The sequence below is a fragment of the Apodemus sylvaticus genome, chromosome 23 (assembly GCF_947179515.1).
Source record: "Apodemus sylvaticus chromosome 23, mApoSyl1.1, whole genome shotgun sequence".
NCBI lineage: Eukaryota > Metazoa > Chordata > Mammalia > Rodentia > Muridae > Apodemus > Apodemus sylvaticus.
Genome location: NC_067494.1, coordinates 49,294,167 through 49,314,232, shown reverse-complemented (window position 1 = coordinate 49,314,232; position 20,066 = coordinate 49,294,167). Strand labels below are relative to the sequence as shown.

General features: G+C 48.0%; 1 protein-coding gene across 1 annotated transcript; it reads left to right on the top strand.

Annotated features, from left to right (window-relative positions):
• Window positions 1-271: 271 nt before the first annotated feature.
• On the top strand, window positions 272-8,927 carry Dll1 (delta like canonical Notch ligand 1). Its single transcript, XM_052169572.1, has 11 exons — window positions 272-1,163; window positions 1,391-1,684; window positions 2,389-2,449; window positions 2,648-2,905; window positions 4,724-4,784; window positions 5,339-5,469; window positions 5,590-5,759; window positions 5,874-6,090; window positions 7,188-7,986; window positions 8,102-8,219; window positions 8,320-8,927. The coding sequence occupies exons 1-11, from the start codon at window positions 1,110-1,112 to the stop codon at window positions 8,323-8,325; spliced, it is 2,169 nt and encodes a 722-aa protein (XP_052025532.1). The 5' UTR covers window positions 272-1,109; the 3' UTR covers window positions 8,326-8,927.
• The last annotated feature ends 11,139 nt before the right edge of the window (window positions 8,928-20,066 follow it).

Genomic DNA, 20,066 nt, shown 5'->3' with positions numbered 1-20,066 from the left:
GCCTAAGGTCTTCGGGCCTGTGGCGGTGGGGCGGTGGGCGACGCGGCCTGAGCTCCAGCTCCCGGAGCAGAGCGGTTCGTCCCCGGCAACGTTTTGCAGGAATGTAAATGAGCGGGTTTTGCGCTGGGGGAGGGAGGCGAAGGGGCGAGGGCGGAGGCAGAGAGGACTAGGGGGCGGGGAGGTGGGGGCGGGGAGGAGGGTTGCACATTTTACAGCTCACTGACCATTTGGCGATCCATTGAGAGGAGGGTTTGGAAAAGTGGCTCCTTTGTGACAGCTCTCGCCAGATTGGGGGGCTGCTCATTTGCATCTCATTAGTTATGCGAGCGGCCGGCGGGATTTAAGGGTGGCAGGCGCCAGCCCCGGCCAGATCCTCCGGCGTGCACCCGCGGTTACCCTGTCTGACCAAGGCAGGTCACGGGAGAGCACCGGTGCGGCACGGAGCCTCCCACGCTTCGGTCTCCGGTCCTCGGTGTGTGTTCTCGCATGGCATTGGCTGAATTCTTGAGGAAGACGCCAGGCTTTGCGATAGGGCAAGAGATACCGGTCTAGAGCACTCCGGGAGCGGCAGCCGCCGCCGAGTGACGCCCGGCCGGGAGACCAGGGCGCGCGCCACAGTCCTCGCCACCACCGCCAGTCCGTTCCCACCGCGCCCCTCGGGGCCCCGGATTATCGCCTCGCCGGTGGGATTTCCAGACCGCCGCTCTCTAATAAGCCTGCGAAGGAAGCCACTGCAAGCTCCCTTGGGAATTAAGCTGAACATCTGGGCTGTCTTCCCCCTGTGTCTTCTCTCCTTTCTCTTCTTTCCCTTCGCGAAGAAGCTTAAGACAAAACCCAGAAAGCAGGCGACACTCACCTCTCCGTGGACAGAAAGCTAGAAGAGGAAACCGAAAGTTGTCCTTTCTCAGTGCCTCGCAGAGCTCTTGTCAGGGACGTATCAGAAACACCGCACCCTCCTGAAGCGACCTGGCCCTGATACCACACCTGGAGCCGAGAGACGTCTTTCCGCCGGGGCTCTTCGAGTCACATAGACTCTCCTGGCATCCCTGGGTCTTTGAAGAAGAAAGAAAGGAGGATACTCTTGGAGAGCAAGGGCGTCCAGCGATACCATGGGCCGTCGGAGCGCGCTAGCCCTTGCCGTGGTCTCAGCCCTGCTGTGCCAGGTAGGGGGCCGGGCGGGGCTGCTGCGCGGTGGAGGGAGGGGAGTCGGACGAGCGGATCAGCTGTCCATCCCCAAGTGACTCCGGCAGCGACGACCCCGAGAGCTGCCCGGCAGCGGGCAGCTCCGGATGGGCGCCGAGGTGCGCTCGGCCTCTGCGTCCTAGCAAGGGCCCGCGCGCCCCCGGGTCCCTCCGCCGCCGGCGCGTCCTCACGCCCCTTCCCCGCGCAGGTCTGGAGCTCCGGCGTCTTTGAGCTGAAGCTGCAGGAGTTCGTCAACAAGAAGGGGCTGCTGGGGAACCGCAACTGCTGCCGCGGGGGCTCCGGCCCGCCGTGCGCCTGCAGGACCTTCTTTCGCGTATGCCTCAAGCACTACCAGGCCAGCGTGTCCCCGGAGCCACCCTGCACCTACGGCAGTGCGGTCACGCCAGTGCTGGGTGTCGACTCCTTCAGCCTGCCTGATGGCGCAGGCATCGACCCCGCCTTCAGCAACCCCATCCGATTCCCCTTCGGATTCACCTGGCCTGTGAGTGGGCACCTGCGCGCACTCGGCTGGGCCTGGAGGGGTAGGGGCGGAGGGCTGGTGGTTGGCAGTGGGAGGAAGGCAAGGGCCACGGATAAGGGTCGGGGAATCCCACAAAGACACGCCTGAGGTCTTGACTTCTTACTGGGTACTGACCCGCAGTTGAGAAGGGATCTGGAACACCGGAGGCTTTTGCAAGCGCTGGGCATTTCTCACACACCTTGTCTTTGCCTCAAGGGTCGAATGCTTCCCTCCTCTCCTCCGAAAGTTGGGAGAGTTCTTGTTCCCTAGCTCCAAGGCCTTGGTTGGGTGGTTGGGTCGCCACCAGTGCTGGGACTGCTCTCCACCCTCGAGGTCCCACCCCCCAGAAAACTAATGACAGCTGCCCTCTCCTCTTTGACCTTGTTGGTTCCAGAACTCTCTTCCTTTAAAAAAAAAACAAAAACCACAATTTCCTGTATTAACATTTAAAAAAAAATAAAACCCACCCACAGGGGAAAAACACTCTTTAAAATTCTTCTATTAAGGAAAGTGATAGGAGTTGACCTTCATTGGCACAACCCAGAGATCTGAGAGCCTCTGTACTCAGTTCCCTTTAATGCCGCTCCTCCAGCTCCTCCTCCTCCCCTCCTCCCCCTCCAACTCCTCCTCCCCTTCCTCCTCCTCCACACTTGTGATTTATCAAGCATCCTCTCCCTTTTTCCTAGGGTACCTTCTCTCTGATCATTGAAGCCCTCCACACAGATTCTCCTGATGATCTCGCAACAGGTAAGATCCCCTAGACCACGCGTTCTCCCCACTGTAAATACCCAGTTTACCCACTCATCTCAGCCCTCTTAGCTTTACTCTGTACCTGGAGTTCAGAGAAGAAGAAGGCTCCTGGTCTTGGCAGCAGCATCCATGCCGCTCTCTCGGTTCCTAGCTTCTAGGTGTTGTCATTACCAACCTGAGCATCTTCTCTCTCAGAAAACCCAGAAAGACTCATCAGCCGCCTGACCACGCAGAGGCACCTCACTGTGGGAGAAGAGTGGTCTCAGGACCTTCACAGCAGCGGCCGTACAGACCTCCGCTACTCTTACCGGTTTGTGTGTGATGAGCACTACTACGGAGAAGGCTGCTCTGTGTTCTGCCGACCCCGAGATGACGCCTTCGGTCACTTCACCTGTGGGGAGAGAGGGGAGAAGATGTGTGACCCTGGCTGGAAAGGCCAGTACTGCACTGACCGTGAGTCCTCTGGAGAATGACTCCTAAGGGTCTGTTTATGGGGAAAGACACGGGATTTAGCAACAGGAGATGGTCGAGATGGCCAAAGTGGGGGAAACTGAGGCCCAAAGAGAAGTGTTTTGCTAAGGTTGGTGGCAGATAGGCTGGATTCAGGCATTTTAACAAGGGAGACCTTGTGTCTACTGTAGGAAGCTGCTTTTTTTCACAGGGAGGAGTTCAGAGACAAGGCCAGGGGTCAGGAAGTAAGGCTGTGTTCTCCCTAGGGCCTTTGTATTAGAAAGGGAAGAGAGGAAGGAAGGGAGGGAGGGACAGAAAGGGGATGCGGAGGGCTCATTTTCCAACAGTTCTCCTTGCTGCAACAATGTCTCATTGGGAAGCCCTCCCTTTCCTCCACAGAGCTAGGGTGCCTGACCTGCCTACAGAAATCTATTTCCAAAGGTTCCCTGTGGTGTATACTCTGTGCACCCTGTCCCTGTAGGAAAGCCTTCCATCCTTGGGGCTGTGGAAAGCTAGCAGGTGTCCTGAGGCAGAGTGCAGGGCTACACAGCCGAAGGGCATCTTGCCTTGTCTAAATGCTTACGGCACACTATGAAGAAGAAAAGCAGTGACTGATGTCCTGTAATCCTCTTGCAAACCAGGGTACCAGGGCCACAGGGAGGACTTCTGTTCTGGTTCTGGTTCCTATGCACCTCAGGGGGCCTCTCTCCAGCAATCTGAGGCCTCATCTGTCCAACCTGTAGGAATGGCATTTCCTTCCAACGTCAGGGCCCTGGTGAACTTTTGTTCTTCTGCCCTGCAGCCGTTGAACATTGGACTCTGTGAGGCCCAAAACCTCTGTCAGTGCCTGGGGGAGGATATGGAGTTTTCTAGCTTTGTTTTTTTTTTTTTTTTTTTTTTTGGCCCGGGGATGAAGGGAGTCCACACTTCAGTGAGAGCCTGGACGTCATTGTTGCCTAGTTCCCCATATACTTTGATGCCCCCCCGCCCCCACCCTTCACCCAGGGCCAAGAACTGGCTGTTTTCTTAAGAACTGGAGTTGCTGATCATTAATGAGTTTCATAACTGGGGAAGTGAGCCAGCTGAAAGCCTCAGCCTGTGGCCACCCCGCTGCCCCTTCAGGCGCCTCTGGCCTCCCACCGTAGATTTCATCTCTCAGGGCCAATAGTTCTAGGGTAGCCAGAAATCTAAACTTTTCTTATTCAAACGCTGGGGTCTCTCCCCGCCCCTCCTTACGCGTGCCATAGATTAGATCTCTCTGAGGACAGGCGGTAGGGACACTGCCCGCTCCCATTGGTAGAAGGGTCCGTGCGCACACGCGCTTGTGTGAGCGCATACACACATGCTAGGGCTGGGGGGTGGGGTGCGGTGGGGGCAGCATTGTTGCGCTGGGGCAGCTGCGGGAGGGAAGAGACAATGGAGCAGCTGTCCTGCCCTGCACTCTGCACACCAGCTGTCCACTCTTATCTGCACACACACTTTCTGGGATATTAAGAGGTGGGGCTTTGTGCATAGAATTGGGAAGTGGGGGAGGAGGAGGGAGAAGACTTCTGACCCTCTTTTAGAAGAAAAAGGGACAGGGGTAGGAGTAGGGGCTTCTGAGAGCCCTTTTGTCCTGGAAGCACTATGTTAAGAAGAATGCTCATCCCTGGCCTGAATGAGGTCCAAAGCCACCAGCCAGGGTGGGCTAGGCTCTCTGACCTGAGATCCGCACAGCCTGGACCTATGGAGTGGGTGCTGCTAATTTTGCCTCAGTCCCACCTGGTGATTCTGGGGAATCTCTGGGCTGGGGCTCCAACCTACGTTTTTATTTGTTTGCAGCAATCTGTCTACCAGGGTGTGATGACCAACACGGATATTGCGACAAACCAGGCGAGTGCAAGTAAGTTTGCAAAGTTGTCTTTGTCTGTTCTTTTTACCTACGAGACATTCTGTGCTACCCAGAGGCCTTTCTGTGTAACATGGGCTGGCTTTGAACTCATAATCTTTCTCCTCAGGCTCCCTAAAGCCACCATGCCTGATCCATCTTTTCTTCTTGTTATTTTTTTCATATATAGGATGTAAAACACTCCAGGGAGTTAGTTGAGTAGGAGCTATTACTCTACTAAAGGCCTGAAAATGTACAAGCATAGATTTCCACTAACTTAAGCTCATACTTAATGGAAGTATACAGGCCCCAGTTAAAAAGTTTGTATGGAAAATGAAATTTCACATCCATAGTCTTTGTGCATGTTAAAGGCAACTTGAGTGGCCTCTGTGCCCCTCATCATAGACTCTGAGAGGGGATGACTCAGGGTTAATTAAGCTTTTCAATGGCCCAACGTCCTGCCTAGTTCGAGGACAGGTAGTTCATTGGTACTGCTGGATGGTTTTTGGTGTGCTATGATACCATTATGAATCTAGAAGGCGGAGTGATCGTGTTTTGTTTTCTCCAAGGTGTAGAGTTGGCTGGCAGGGCCGCTACTGTGATGAGTGCATCCGCTACCCGGGCTGTCTCCATGGTACCTGCCAGCAACCCTGGCAGTGTAACTGCCAGGAAGGCTGGGGGGGCCTTTTCTGCAACCAGGGTAAGGCCCTCTTCTGTGATTGCTAGGTCTCCTCAAAGCAGCCCAGTGCCCACTGGAAACAGATTCTTCCTGTATTTGACCTTGGGCTTTCTGCCCTCTTTCCTATCTCCACCCCGGCAGACCTGAACTACTGTACTCACCACAAGCCATGCAGGAATGCAGCCACATGCACCAACACCGGCCAGGGGAGCTACACGTGTTCCTGCCGACCTGGGTATACAGGTGCCAACTGTGAGCTGGAGGTAGATGAGTGTGCTCCCAGCCCCTGCAGGAACGGAGGGAGCTGCACGGTGAGTCGGGGTGCACTGCGTCCTGCTAGCTGAAAACAGGATCCTTGGTTTTAAATAAGATGCGTGGGTTCTTAGGAACAGCTTAAGAAAGCCTCCTGCGGTCTCCTTGTATAGGACCTTGAGGACAGCTACTCCTGCACCTGCCCTCCCGGCTTCTATGGCAAGGTCTGTGAGCTAAGCGCCATGACGTGTGCAGATGGTCCTTGCTTCAATGGGGGACGGTGTTCAGATAACCCTGATGGAGGCTACACCTGCCATTGCCCTGTGGGCTTCTCTGGCTTCAACTGTGAGAAGAAGATGGATCTGTGCAGCTCTTCCCCTTGTTCTAACGGTGAGGGGGCGGTGGGGAGGGGATGTCTGGAGGACTGGCTCCGGAAGCACTTGCACTCTTAGTAGGGAACCCATTGCTTTGTGGGTCACCTTGGGTTTTTGTGGATCCCCCAAGTTAATTCCGTGAGGTTTCAGGAGGAAAGAAGACAGGAGGGCTAGGATCATATTCATGATTCGAGGAATGGCCTGGTCAGCGGCCCACAGTTTGTTCAGGGCCAGTGGTGTTTTAGGGTATGTCGCTGTTCATGGCTCTGCAAGCTCTGCTCAAATACAGGAAGCACAGCCGTGCTGTTTTGGGAAGGAAGTCTAGCTCCAGATAATAGTTTGGGTACCAAGGATGAAGGGCATGTTTTGTATACCAGGAGCTTCTTGCTAGTAAAAGAGAGGTACCTAAAATAGACTAGGACAGAGGCGGAACCAAATAGATGTCATTCTGTCGTCCCCCTTTTTCCCCCCTGCTCCTTCCCCTCCCTCCTCTCTCTCTCTCTCTCCTGCACTCTTGCCCGTCTTCCCTCTTTTCTGGTGGTTTTCAATCCCGACTTTTCCATAACTGTCAGTGAGCATGACATTCTCTTTAATTCTTAATTTCTCCACCTGTAACCCGGATCTAATAGTGTATCATCCCCTGTCTGGTGGTTGTGAGGTAAATGTAGTGATCAGACAAAATGCTTGTACACAGTGCAGTCAGAACACTGATCTAGAGCCTGGGTGCGATGCCAGAGGCCTGTAATTTGTAAACTCCAGAGACTGGGGACAGGACCATTAAGTTCAAGGCCATCCTGGCAAATCTAGCAAGATCCTGTTGGAGGCAGAAATGTGGGGGCCAGAGGAACAAGTGATGTGGTTATGTAGAGAGTTTGCCTAATACACGCAAAAATAATAATAATAGAAAAGCTCTTACCGTTTCTATTGTGTAGGTCTCTACCTGGAGTTCTCCCCATAGCCTTGGATTTGAGATCCTAGGTCATGTAGTACAAGGCTAAACTATCAGTGTAGCTGTGTGCCAATTATGGATTTACATGTGCTCTATCTACTCTGTTTGTTTGGTGAACAAACTTCTGTGTGCCTAAATATGACTGTGCCTGCCCTGCATTCCAGGTGCCAAGTGTGTGGACCTCGGCAACTCCTACCTGTGCCGGTGCCAGGCTGGCTTCTCCGGGAGGTACTGCGAGGACAACGTGGATGACTGTGCCTCGTCCCCGTGTGCAAATGGGGGCACCTGCCGGGACGGTGTGAACAACTTCTCCTGTACCTGCCCGCCTGGTTACACGGGCAGGAACTGCAGCGCCCCGGTCAGCAGGTGTGAGCATGCACCTTGCCACAATGGTGCCACCTGCCACCAGAGGGGCCAGCGCTACGTGTGTGAGTGTGCCCAGGGCTACGGAGGCCCCAACTGCCAGTTCCTGCTCCCTGAGCCACCACCAGGCCCCATGGTGGTGGACCTCAGTGAGAGGCATATGGAGAGCCAGGGCGGGCCCTTCCCCTGGGTGGCCGTGTGTGCCGGGGTGGTGCTTGTCCTTCTGCTGCTGCTGGGCTGTGCTGCTGTGGTCGTCTGCGTCCGGCTGAAGCTACAGAAACACCAGCCTCCGCCGGATCCTTGTGGGGGAGAGACAGAGACCATGAACAACCTAGCCAATTGCCAGCGAGAGAAGGATGTTTCTGTGAGCATCATTGGGGCGACACAGATCAAGAACACCAACAAGAAGGCAGACTTTCATGGGGACCATGGTGCTGACAAGAGTAGCTTTAAGGCCCGATACCCCACTGTGGACTATAACCTCGTCCGAGACCTCAAGGGAGATGAAGCTACGGTCAGGGATGCACACAGCAAACGTGACACCAAGTGCCAGTCCCAGAGCTCTGCAGGAGAGGAGAAGGGCACCTCAACACTCAGGGGGTATGTGCTGTGAGCTGGGCGAGGAGGCAGGAAGGCCATTCCATGTTCTGGGTATGATCCATGGTCAACCACTTCCCTGTGTGTTTATTGTGGTTTTCTCTAATTTTCCTTTCAGTGGGGAGGTTCCTGACAGAAAAAGGCCGGATTCTGTCTACTCTACTTCAAAGGACACCAAGTACCAGTCGGTGTATGTCCTATCCGCAGAAAAGGATGAGTGTGTTATAGCGACTGAGGTCAGTTGTGTGGCCCTCTTGTCGTGGCCGGGAGTGATGCGGAGAGGGTCTGTTTCTGCCTGAAGTTAACTTCCTGTCCTGTCTTCCTGGGCCCTTCTAGGTGTAAGATGGAAGTGATGTGGCAAAATTCCCATTTCTCTTAAATAAAATTCCAAGGATATAGCCCCAATGAATGCTGCTGAGAGAGGAAAGGGAGAGGAGACCCCAAGGACTGCTGCTGAGAAACAGGTTCAGATGGAGCTGGTTCTCTCGGAGTTAGCAGAGGCGCCGGACACTGCCAGCCCAGGCTTTGGCCGCCGCTGGACTGCCTGCTAGATATTCCCGTTGCACTATGGACCAGTTGCTTTGAAGAGTATATATTTAAATGGACGAGTGACTTGATTCATATAGGAAGCACACACTGCCGACACGTCTATCTTGGTTTATTATGAGCCAGTCTTTCCTTGAACTAGAAACACAACTGCCTTTATTGTCCTTTTTGATACTGAAATGTGTTTTTTTTTTCTAGATGGGGAAAAAAATGTGTGTTATTTTTTTGGATTTGTAAAAATATTTTTCATGATATCTGTAAAGCTTGAGTATTTTGTGACGTTCATTTTTTTATAATTTAAATTTTGGTAAATATGTACAAAGGCACTTCGGGTCTATGTGACTATATTTTTTGTATATAAATGTATTTATGGAATATTGTGCAAATGTTATTTGAGTTTTTTTACTGTTTTGTTAATGAAGAAATTCATTTTAAAAATATTTTTCCAAAATAAATATAATGAACTACAACTTCAGGTGTTACTTTTTAGTCAGTGCTTCCTCATGCATACATTTCAAAAGACCACGAGAAGAGAGGCAACATCAGCGTCTTCAGGAAGGCCTTTCCTGGTTCCCGTGGAGCATGGAAAACATTTCTTCTGCTTTCTCTGTGATTCCTGATTGGCCATTGCAAGTTGTCTCCATTACAGTGACACTTGCTCTCTCAGTGCCCTATTTGTGTGGTAGTGAGATATTTCGGAGAGCTTGCGACTTCTCCTAAACTCTATATTTTTAAAGACTTACTTGGTTCAAATATCAGTCACTTCTATATCACCGTCGCAATGGCGGTCTGCCTTAGAACAATGCTCACTTAATTGTTAGTGAATTTATTTCTAGTTAATTTAAAAAGCTGGTTGCTGGCTAATTCAAGCACAGGCATGCACAGAAATAGTGGTGAACGTATTCTTTATTGAGCACCTGTTGATGCTAGACCCTCTTTATGCCCCACCTACAAGGCTGCTTATTATTATTCCTGACAGGAGAGAAAAATGGAGCTAGTGGGTGAAGCGTCTGTCTCTGGATTCATAAGTAGCCACATCAACATTAAGATCCAGGTAAATGTGACCTGGGACTTAAGACCCAAGGTTTGGGTGAACAGCTGCTTCCAAGGAATCAGCCCAGACTCGGTTCTCAGATGGCAAGGGAGGCCTTATTGCCGGTACAAAGAGGGTAGGAAGTGGGAGAAAGCTTCCTATGGCTATTTGGATGGAGCAGACAGAGCAGATCACGTATCAGTCTTTGTATCAGGGGCCATTGGGGTTGATATTGTAACTGAACGCTGCTAAAAAGGCCCAGTTCACAGAATCTTTTATCTTGAGCATGACCAGATACTGTCCTCACTGAGGACCACCTGCCTAATGGGAAGGTCTATAGTGACTTAGTGCAGAACTCAGTTACCCCACCCCACCCCACACTACCACATCATCAGCCCCTCTCTTGCTCGCTCTGGGGCTCTTGGCCTTTGGGGACCTGGGCAGGGGTAATGGGGCAACTCTATTTTTTCCTTCTATAAGTGGTTAGGGATGTGTGGTGCATGGTATGTTGATCACGCCAGTCTCAGTAGTATGTAACGTGCCAGGATTCTTGTGAAGGCCAGGGAATGAGAGTGTCTACACGGAACATCACTTTCAACTTAACCTTGTAAAACCAAAGAATAATTCATCTTTTAATCCAGGGAAAGAAAGTGATCTGCTTAAGGAGAAAGTAGGCAGCTTAAAACTTCTGGCTTTGAATCCAGGGCTCTACTAGAAGCAACCACGTCTGTGTTCAGGTAGCGTTAGTCTGAGTTGATGCCACTTGCAATGGGAAATTCAAGTATACCAAATAAAAACAGCCATAGAAAAGCACGGACATGAGAGGGCTAGTGGTGACTCACCACACCAAACAGCGCCAGCCATGTTTAGCCTCTGGTCATGCCTGCCAAGGCCTGCACTGTGTTTCTCTCCAAGTATGCCATGAGGAACAAGGAAGGGAAGAACACTGAACACACTTAAGATTATGGTGTAAAAATAGAAGCTCCTTCTTAATGGGAATAATCTTGAGCTGGATCTCGGTATTTTTCAAGTTCTGAGGAGTGCCGGAGTAGGGCTAGCTGCCAGTATAGTAGGAAAGATGCGTGCCAACACAGATCTAGTGGTCAGAACAGGAGGCTCCAACCCCACCCCCACTTCCTCCTGTCAAATCCCATAGCCAGTATCTCTGGATTTTAGTAAGAGCACAGGATGGGAGAGAGGGGAGAGGCATAATCTCGGGCATAATCTCATTTATAGATCTCTCTCTCTCTCTCTCTCTCTCTCTCTCTCTCTCTCTCTCTCTCTCTCTCTGTTTGGACTTGACTTCCTGCTTCCAGAAATGTATGAATACTGGGAAGAATTTATTTCTAAAATTGTGGTCTCTGAGGGCTTTTCAGCTCTTTATTCAATGTAAAGGGTCAGGTACTTTACATTGAAGTGCGTTCTTGTATCTTTGCTGATTCACAGCTGCATGGATTCCTGGGAAGTGGTCACCCAGTGGAAACAGTTGTAGCCATCTATCTTGATATCCCAAAGGAGGCAATGACACCCAGTGAGAGTGAATGAGGCTGTCCTCTTGGCCAGGGCTGTCTCACAAGGTCTTGTGTCTAGTTTCTTCTTTGCAGACTCTTCCTATGCATCCTGCAATTCCCTGCATCCCTGGTTCCTTTTGGTGCAGGAAGAACAGTAGTTACTTTGTCACTTTGTTAATTTGTTACTTTGTGTTTATGAAGTTCAAAGTAATGGCAACCACCAAAATATAAGTGTGCTGACATTGCAAATGTTTCTTCAAGGACTCAGTGCATAAACTTAGTCATCAGATAAGCAGGACTCCACACACACACACTTGCCTGTGAGCTGATGAGTGTGCATTCAACACTGGTCAACGACGCCAGGGACGAAGTAATTTTTTTCCCAGCAAATTGAACCTGCATCTCATGAGCAAGCAGGGGATCACAGGTGACTGTGATCATCCTGAAGGGCAACAAGGGTCTATATTTAACAATTCTGGAAACTATGTAGGTCAGATAAGCTGGTGGGGTGACAGAGAAATAGAGAACTGACAGATTGAAAGGGGTTGATGTGTATCAATTGACTGCAGTGTCTAGAACTGGTTCCTGTTTCAAACAGTTTAAAAATGTATGAACAAGATGGAGAGATGTAAATGCTGCCCATCTAGGTCAGTGGCTGAAAAAGTGTACCTGCTCAGTATTTAGTTATGGTATGGTCTTACTGTTGGATTCAGTAGACAGATGAGTCCTTATCATTTAGAGGAAAAAGAAAACTCTGAAGCCTTTATGAGTGAAACAATGAGTTAGAGAATTTGTTTCAATCCCCCAGATGGGATGTTCTAGAAAGTGGGGGTACAGACAAGACAGGGGCTACGCCAAATGATTAAAGCTGGATAAAGGTAATCAGAATCGACTCTGTTTCTTTCTTGCATGTTTGAAACTTTTCGCAGGCAGAAGTTCTAAGATGAACTTTTCAATGAACACGTGTCCAGTGATGTCTCTGTTGGGCCGTGACGGACTAACAGGTGGTATGCGGGCGATGGGCCTAACTGAGGTTTTCCATCTTGGCATCTGCATCTCTCAGATGAGAAAACTTTACAAAACTCAAAGTAAGCAATCTATGTTGGGTGGAGAGAGAGAGAGAGAGCTGTTGGTTTAAGGACTTTGGTGCCAGAATCTTGGGTCTAAACTCTGCTACATGCAGGCTTTGCACATTAATGATGTTCTATCTGCTAGGATGAGTCTAGGATGACTTGGTGAGGCAGTACTGGGGCTGTGTGTCAGATTGGGAAGGTTCTATTCCTGCTGTTACCACTGTGCCTTTCAAATCACTGATCTGAGCATATGCTAAAATGAATAATAGAGTCTGACTCCTTTCAGCATAGGGTTCCAAATTCTTAACTTGGCCTCTTGGGCCTTTGCGTATCTGGCTCCTGACTGTCCCTGGAGCTCCTCTCCCTTTGACCCTTTAGCCCTTGGCTGTAGCCGAGCTGGCTGTGGGAAGTTCCCTAAACCTGGAACTTTGCAAATAACTCTTCAGCTGCTCGCCTCCTGTGTTCTGCTGTCAGTCTGTTCAAATTCCTACAGAACTTCCTGCTGTCAGTCAGCCTTGCCTGAGCACTGGGCCATGATCAGGGGTCCCAAGAACTTGTAGCCATATCACGAATCCAAACATAGAAATTATCTGAGCATATGAATGCCTTCATTTGTGCTTATTCTCAGAGCTGGTTACAGAGATCCAACCCAAGTACACAGTGAGTGAATGGTTTTTGTTTTGTTTTTTTAACCTAGTGTCAGGTGAGCAAAGTGAGCTATTTTTTGGTCTACGGACTTTATGATAAACATCAGGCATGATAATGGCTTTCAAAATAGCACCCAGATACCTAGAAATCTTCAGAATGAGGGTACCATTCTTACTATACCATGGCTTACGCACAGGAGGTATGCTACGAGGTAGGATTAACAGCTGTTCCACTGCAAGTGGAAGATGCTTGAGGATTCCCTAACATTTCTGATGGTTGTCATTTGAAAGCCAAGTCAGAGATGACATTTAAAAGGAGTATATGTGTCCCTGAAAAATATTAGCATGTATTAAAAGACACAACAGCTTGTATTTATGTTCATTTATACAAATAAACAAATGTTTCCATCTTATATCACAGCCGATGGGGGGCGGTTTGAGTGTCATCATCAGGTCTTGCTTTGAAAAGCAATATACTCATTTTTCTTGCTTCTTAGAAAACATTCAAGTCTCTTCGGCCAGCATTTTCTGGGTACTCACTCTTAACCTTTCAACTTTAATAGACATGAGATTGAGGGTTGGAAGCAGCCAGAATGGAACTGTGTTGTAGGCTGTATCGAATCTCGCTAAAGCACAGATGGGGAAAATGACAAGACCAGAGTCACTCATTAAATTCTTAACAGAGAGACTGAAGCTGCCTGAGAGGAAACTGCTCAGGATGTTAGGCTGGGCCTCCTACTGCAAACAAGGGAAGGTGAACATTGTCCATGACTGGCCAGCAAGACATTCAAACTGAACCAATGTTCATACACAAAAATGGCGGCCACAACCTTTCTAAGGCTGGGAAGCTTCTCTTTGTCAGAAAAGCTTGGTAATTTTTTTTTAAAGTTAACTTGAGCTTCAAAGTTATCGAAAGAGAGGTATAGATATGTGCTGGACCTTTAATGGGTGAAATCTCTCTGGAGATAGGATCAGTAGGTGTGACTCTCTATTCCTCAGTCTGATGTCTGAGTCTCAGCTAAACTCCATGCAGTGGTGGTTCAGACTATGAGGTCTGCTTTGGTCTGAATGTTTAGGGTTATTGTGCTTTTTTAAAAAGTAACCTGAGATAGATCTTTAAAGGAGGGAGAAAGGGAAGCAGGTCAGTTTCTGTACTCTCAGGGGTTTTTCTCACTTTCAAAATAACAGCATTTTTCTCTCTCCCTCTCCTTTTTTTTTTTTTTTTTTTTTTTTTTTTTTTTTTTTTTTTTTTTTTGGACAGGGTTTCTCTGTATAGTCCTGGCTGTCCTAGAACTCACTCTGTAGACCAGGCTGGCCTCGAACTCAGAAATCCACCTGCCTCTGCCTCCCAGAGTGCTGGGATTAAAGGCGTGCGCCACCGCCCAGTGCCACCACCACCCAGCAGCAACATTTCTTTATGAATTAGAATTATGCTCGATGTGGTGACACACGTCCTTAGTCTAAAAACTGGGGAAGAAGAAGCAGGCAGATCTCTGTGAGTTAGAGGCCAGCCTGGTCTAGCAGGTTCTAGGACAGCCACATAAAGACTGCCTCAAAAGAAAAAAGAAAAAGGAGGAGGAGGAGGAGGAGGAGGAGGAAGAGGAGAATAATTAGACTGGTACTAAACCAGCATAATCCCTAGCTGCATTATAAATATTTATAACCAAAGATAAATGTAGCTCCCCCCCCCCTTTCACAAAACAGTCTCTCTTTTCTTAAAATGGAAACCATCACAAAAATCCCCACCTGGTCAAAATGCAGAGAACAAGTGGACACAGAACGTCCAGCCTCAGTGGGTACAGCTACACACAGCTACACACAGAACACCTCAGTGGGTACAGCTACATCACAGATCCTGCATCTAAGACTCAGGGACCTTCACAAAGAAGGGATAGAAGAGCAGAGGCTAGAGGAGGGTGGAGATTCTATGGAGCTCAGCTGTGTCAAGTTGTGCTGGAAGAGAAACACAGATGTTCCACACAGTGTGTACTCTTTAACTTCTCAGCCATCTCTGCAGCTTCTATGAATTCATTTTTATACCATAATTCTCCATGTGCTTACATTTCATTTTTACTGGTGAAAATGACTCATAATAAACATTTAAAATAATAATAATTTATTATTATATAATATTACTTATATTATATATTATATAATATATATTAATTATATTATTATATTATATTACTATTATTATTATTATTATTATTATTATTATAAAAGAAAGACTATAAGAACAAGAGCAGGAATTCTACCATACAATGGTGTCTCCTAGAAATGTCAGGGAAGCTTTACCTAGCACACTTCAAAAGTTTGGCTGGTTAAATAACATCTCAACAAGGGCAACATTAATAGACATGCCAACATGAAAATCATATGAGGGTCTCACCCCTAGAGAAATAAATCTATAGCCATGAATTATACAGGATTATGTTTCCCTCAAAGTTGGGTTTGCATGCAACTATGTGATCATCCTGGCCAAGGAGCCACAGTGTAAGAGAGATGTGGGCACCTGGACCCAGAAGTTCATGCTGAGCTAGTGCTCTGGACTCTTAACTCATACCTCTGGCATCTTTTGTTGAGCGCTACATTGAGTCTTACAAAAATAATATGACTTTAATACTTGTCAACTAACTAGCCAACAAACCAGTAAATAGACCTGTGTAACATTTTGCAACCGGTAGAAATCTCAAGTGGAAAGATTACTTCAGGCTACCCTCTGTGTGCTAAGATATTTTTTCCATTTCTTCTATATTTATATTGATTCAAAATATTGACAGTCTAATAATGTTTTACTGAATAACCATACACTTAACATGCCTTTTGTCTCATTGTTAAATACAGTGACTTGCTAGTGGTACATTGTTTTATCAAGAGGAGAAAACATTCTGAAGAGTGTAGTTACATTGTTACGCACTCCCAGATACAGACTTACACCAGTTCGGAATGGTGGCCAGCAGTTCTTTCACCAAAGAGATACTATGATTTTAAAAGTTCATTTGTCATTGTGAGAAATGAAAATTAACAGAGTTCTTTCAATTCAGTTTAATATATTCTGATGTGAACAATCCCTTCTGGCCGAAAAGATGAACATTCCTCCACACACCACTGGGCACCCTATCTGAAATCACCAGATATTTAGAAAACACTTTCCTGTGCTTTGGAGTTGATTGATTGATTGATGGATTGATTGATATTATTTTGTTGTTGTGGTTTTATCTTTTTCCTCTTGCTTTTTTCCCTTCCTTCCTTCCTTCCTTCCTTCCTTCCTTCCTTCCTTCCTTCCTTCCTTCCTTCCTTTCTTCCTTCCTGAGAGTCTTGCTATATAGCCCAGGCTGACCTTAAACTCATATTAGCTCTCATGCCTGACTTCTGGGATTACAGATATTTGGCTAGTCCTTATTAAAACAAGCATTATTTTAAGCATGATTCACATATAGCTATATGTATATATATTATTGATTTGCATTGAGATTTCGAACCATCAATAATTTACATACATATGAGTACATATATGTTTATGACTGTTATATGGTGAAGTGGATGTGTATCTGTGATTTACACACAGCAGAGTGGATGTGTGCCAATGATGTACATACAGTGATGTGAGTGTATCCCAATAGTTTATATGCAGTAATGTGTTTATCAATACTGGGAGGTAGACATGTGTTTATGATTTACACACAGTGAAGGAAGATACTCTTCTGTAATTCACATATTGCTAAATGCACATATCATGTGCACAAAAGAACATATACTGACCCAATTTGTGATCTAGGCAAAACATATTCATTGTACCTAGAGAATACTCTTGAGTCCTTTGGGCAGTCATCACCATCAAGACCATAGATCTAACCTCCACAACCAGCTAAAAATGCTATGGCATGTGGGATTTTCTTTTGTGTATCCATCTAAGTTACATCTTAGCATCTGTAGGAATTGGTACTGTTTTAATACACTGTTTATATTCTATAGAATTGTAGAATTGTCATGCGCAGGACAGATGGCTAGGATTCTAATATCATTCCTCACTCACATGAGAAGATACGATTTGGTTTCTCACCTCAATCGGTCTTGTGGCTCCCTTGGATGAATGCTAATAGCTTTGATTAGCTCCATGTCCCATTCCTTGAACCCTCGAATCTGCTGATTTTGCATCTAATGGGCCATTCTGCTTATTCGAGGCTACTGCTCCTTGGTCAAAGGTCTTGGGTTCACGTGTCAGTTCTTCTAGGAAGTTTGGAGGATGGGGCTAGAACAGCAAGGAATGGTTGCCTTGGGGGCTTCAGGAAGGAGCAAGCACTGTCACTCTCTCCCTCCTCATCCACCTGTTTGTCAGATTAAACCATTACTTCCGGTTGATATCTAGGACAGGGACTTGAGGACCAGACATGAGAAGGGAGTTGGGCACCTCGGTCTGTAGACATGACTTAGCATCTGAAGGATTGTAAGGGCAAGAATGAGGAACACACATGACCTGGATTGCCTCTCTACCTCTGACACCACTACCTAACTGGTTCTATCATCAGAACTGTGGGCTCCCAGGTTATCTCCAGAGCCTGAGCCAGAACTTGACCATTGGAGTTCATTAAACACCTCGATACCTATTGCCATGCCAAGCAAGAAAGAGTTTAGTCAATTATCCATTCAACTTGCAAAAGCATTGGCTATATAGAGTCGCTCTGTCTCAAACAGACAATTTACAAGGATTGCAAGCCAAGTCAAAGGCTGGGTAGAGAGGCCTGTGGCATGGGATGACAGGAACTAGTCACTAAGCATTTATTCCAATAATAATAATAATAATAATAATGTAGATTAATAATGTAGATAGAGCAATAGTTCCCTAGGATGCCATTCCTAGGGAACTATTGCTAATCCTAGAACCTCTTTCGGGAGTGGGTTGTTGCAGATGTGACTTAATTTTCCTTCAAATTTCTCTGTATGAGTGTTTTGGCTGCATGCATACAGGTCCAGCATGTGCATACTGTGCTTGCCACCCTCAGTGGTCAAAAGAGGGCATTGGCTCCTCTTAGCTGGTGCTATGGGTGGTCGTGACCTACCATGTGAGTGCCAGAAGCCAAATGAGGGTCCTCTGCAAGAACTAGAGCAACAAGTGCTCTTAACCACCGAGACATCTCTCTGGCACTGCGATGTGATTCAATCAGGGATTTTCCCTGAAAGGACCCAAGTTGACCCGGGACACACGAAGACCAAGTTCTCAGCTGGAACAGAGGAGACGTATTTGTCCTAGAGGGACAAGGGGCAGGGAACAAGAAACAAAGTCAGGGGACAGAGGAAGACGAAGAAGGGAAAAGGAACATGGGAGGGGGGAAGGGATATTTGCTCCCAGAGACAAAGGACTACCTCTGTGTGGATTCCTTGCTTACCATCTTGTGAAGCCCACTAAGATACGGAATTTTTATTTCTTGTTCCTTGAAGGCTTTTGATTGCTGGACTTCCATACTTTGATGGCTAGACTTCGGTGATCAGTCTCAATAGAAGTGGTAAATAAAGGAGATAGGGCTTGGTGGCTGGCTTTAGGGAGGGTTTAGCAGGGTGGGGGGTGGGGGGTGGAGGTGGGGTGGGGCCTGCCAGTGCCAGTGTTTGCTCTGCTTGCTCTACCACCTCTCCTTCATGTCTCAAATACTGGGGGCCCTCAGAAGAGGCTGGCATGAGAACTGGAGTCGGAGAAGAGGGCAGGAACCTGGGCCAGTGATTCAGAGTGTCTGGAGGAAGAGGTCATGAGTTTTGAAGTGGCAGAGAAGCCCTGAGCCCTGGAGTGGTTCTAGGGAGCTGAGATGGAACAGTGGGGGGTTCTCTCTGATGTCATTAAATGGAAAGCTCCCTAAGGAGCCCTGGACTTTACAATAAGGCCCCAGTTCAACTCCCGACCTTCAGACTCTAGTGATAACTTGTGGTGCTAAAGTCACTGCTGTGATACGCTCTTGCAGCAGCCAGGGAACTAACACACAGGGCAGCTCCTTGGGAGGGACTGCAGGGACACAGATGGAAACTTCCAGAGCACACCATCTTGCTAAGACATTGGAATTTCATTTCTTATTCCTTGAAGGCTTCTATTACTCCAGACACTCATGACAGCAGAGGCCAGTCTGGCCACCCCTGTTCCTTCTATTGGACACCTGTGCCCTTGCAGAGTGGGCACGAAGAGGGAGGGAGGAAGGAAGCAAAGAATTTTGGAGTTGATACCAGCAGTGACTGGTTCTGCCGTGGCTCTACCTCTCAGCCCCTGTCTCCACCACCAGTTAGAATGCAGCCAATCGGGTGTCCAGAGCCCAGGGTGCTCCTCCAGCAAAAATGCACAGTTCTTTCCAAAAATGACATTAGAACTTCAACAATGGGGATAAATAACAGGTGCCAGGAGCAGCTGTTGATGATTAGTAGTAGCTCTTCTTTCAGATACATTTTGTGTGGGGAAACCAAGAACTTCAGAGGTGCTTTGGTCTGGAATTTGGTTCAGGGCTATTTCCTGTCTTTTCCTACTGCAGCAGTTTTGGTATTTGTGAGCTGAGTCAGGAGATCGGGCACTGGGAAGCCACGGGTCAGAGGGAAAACCTCAATTACTAACCCCTTGCAGTTGCTTTGAAACAGCATTTGGTTCTTCACTGGTATCTCTTTGAGACAAATTGTTGGCCCCATTGCAAGTCTAGGTAGGTTACTACATGCTCCCAGAGAGTGTAAATTGTGCTAATGTCTCAATGACACAAGGGAGTGGGGAGGGGGGCTATGGCCAAGTTAGTGCTGGTCTGATCTCTGACAGACCCCTCCTGTGCTGCTGTCACATAGCCCTGTGGACTGTGTGTACAAGCCAGGACACAGGGAATATCCTAGGCTGTAATCGCACTCTCTCACTCACTCGTTCACTCCGCAAATATTTATTGAGTTACCTGGCACTGGGCCTGTGCTTGCTCACGACAGAGCATTTATAGCCCCCAGGACAGATGTGCAATGTGCCGACTGTACCTGGGAGATAAAGTTAGGCCCAATGCCTGCAAGCTGCAACCTTGTCCCATAACCTCAAGCACTTAGACTACACAGGCAAATCAACCATTTCCACTCTTGATTCGCTCAACGACACTGTTTCTCTATGTGGATGATTCAATGCCCTTGATTTCAGCAGCAGCCTCAAGGCTGGAGGACTGTGTGGGAAGGTGGGTTTTGCTGGGGGTGGGTGGGGTGGAGCTTAAAAACAGGTGCTGCATGTTCAACTCTCTCGGGGGTGGGGTGGGTGTGAGGGTGCCAGGGCAGGGCCTTG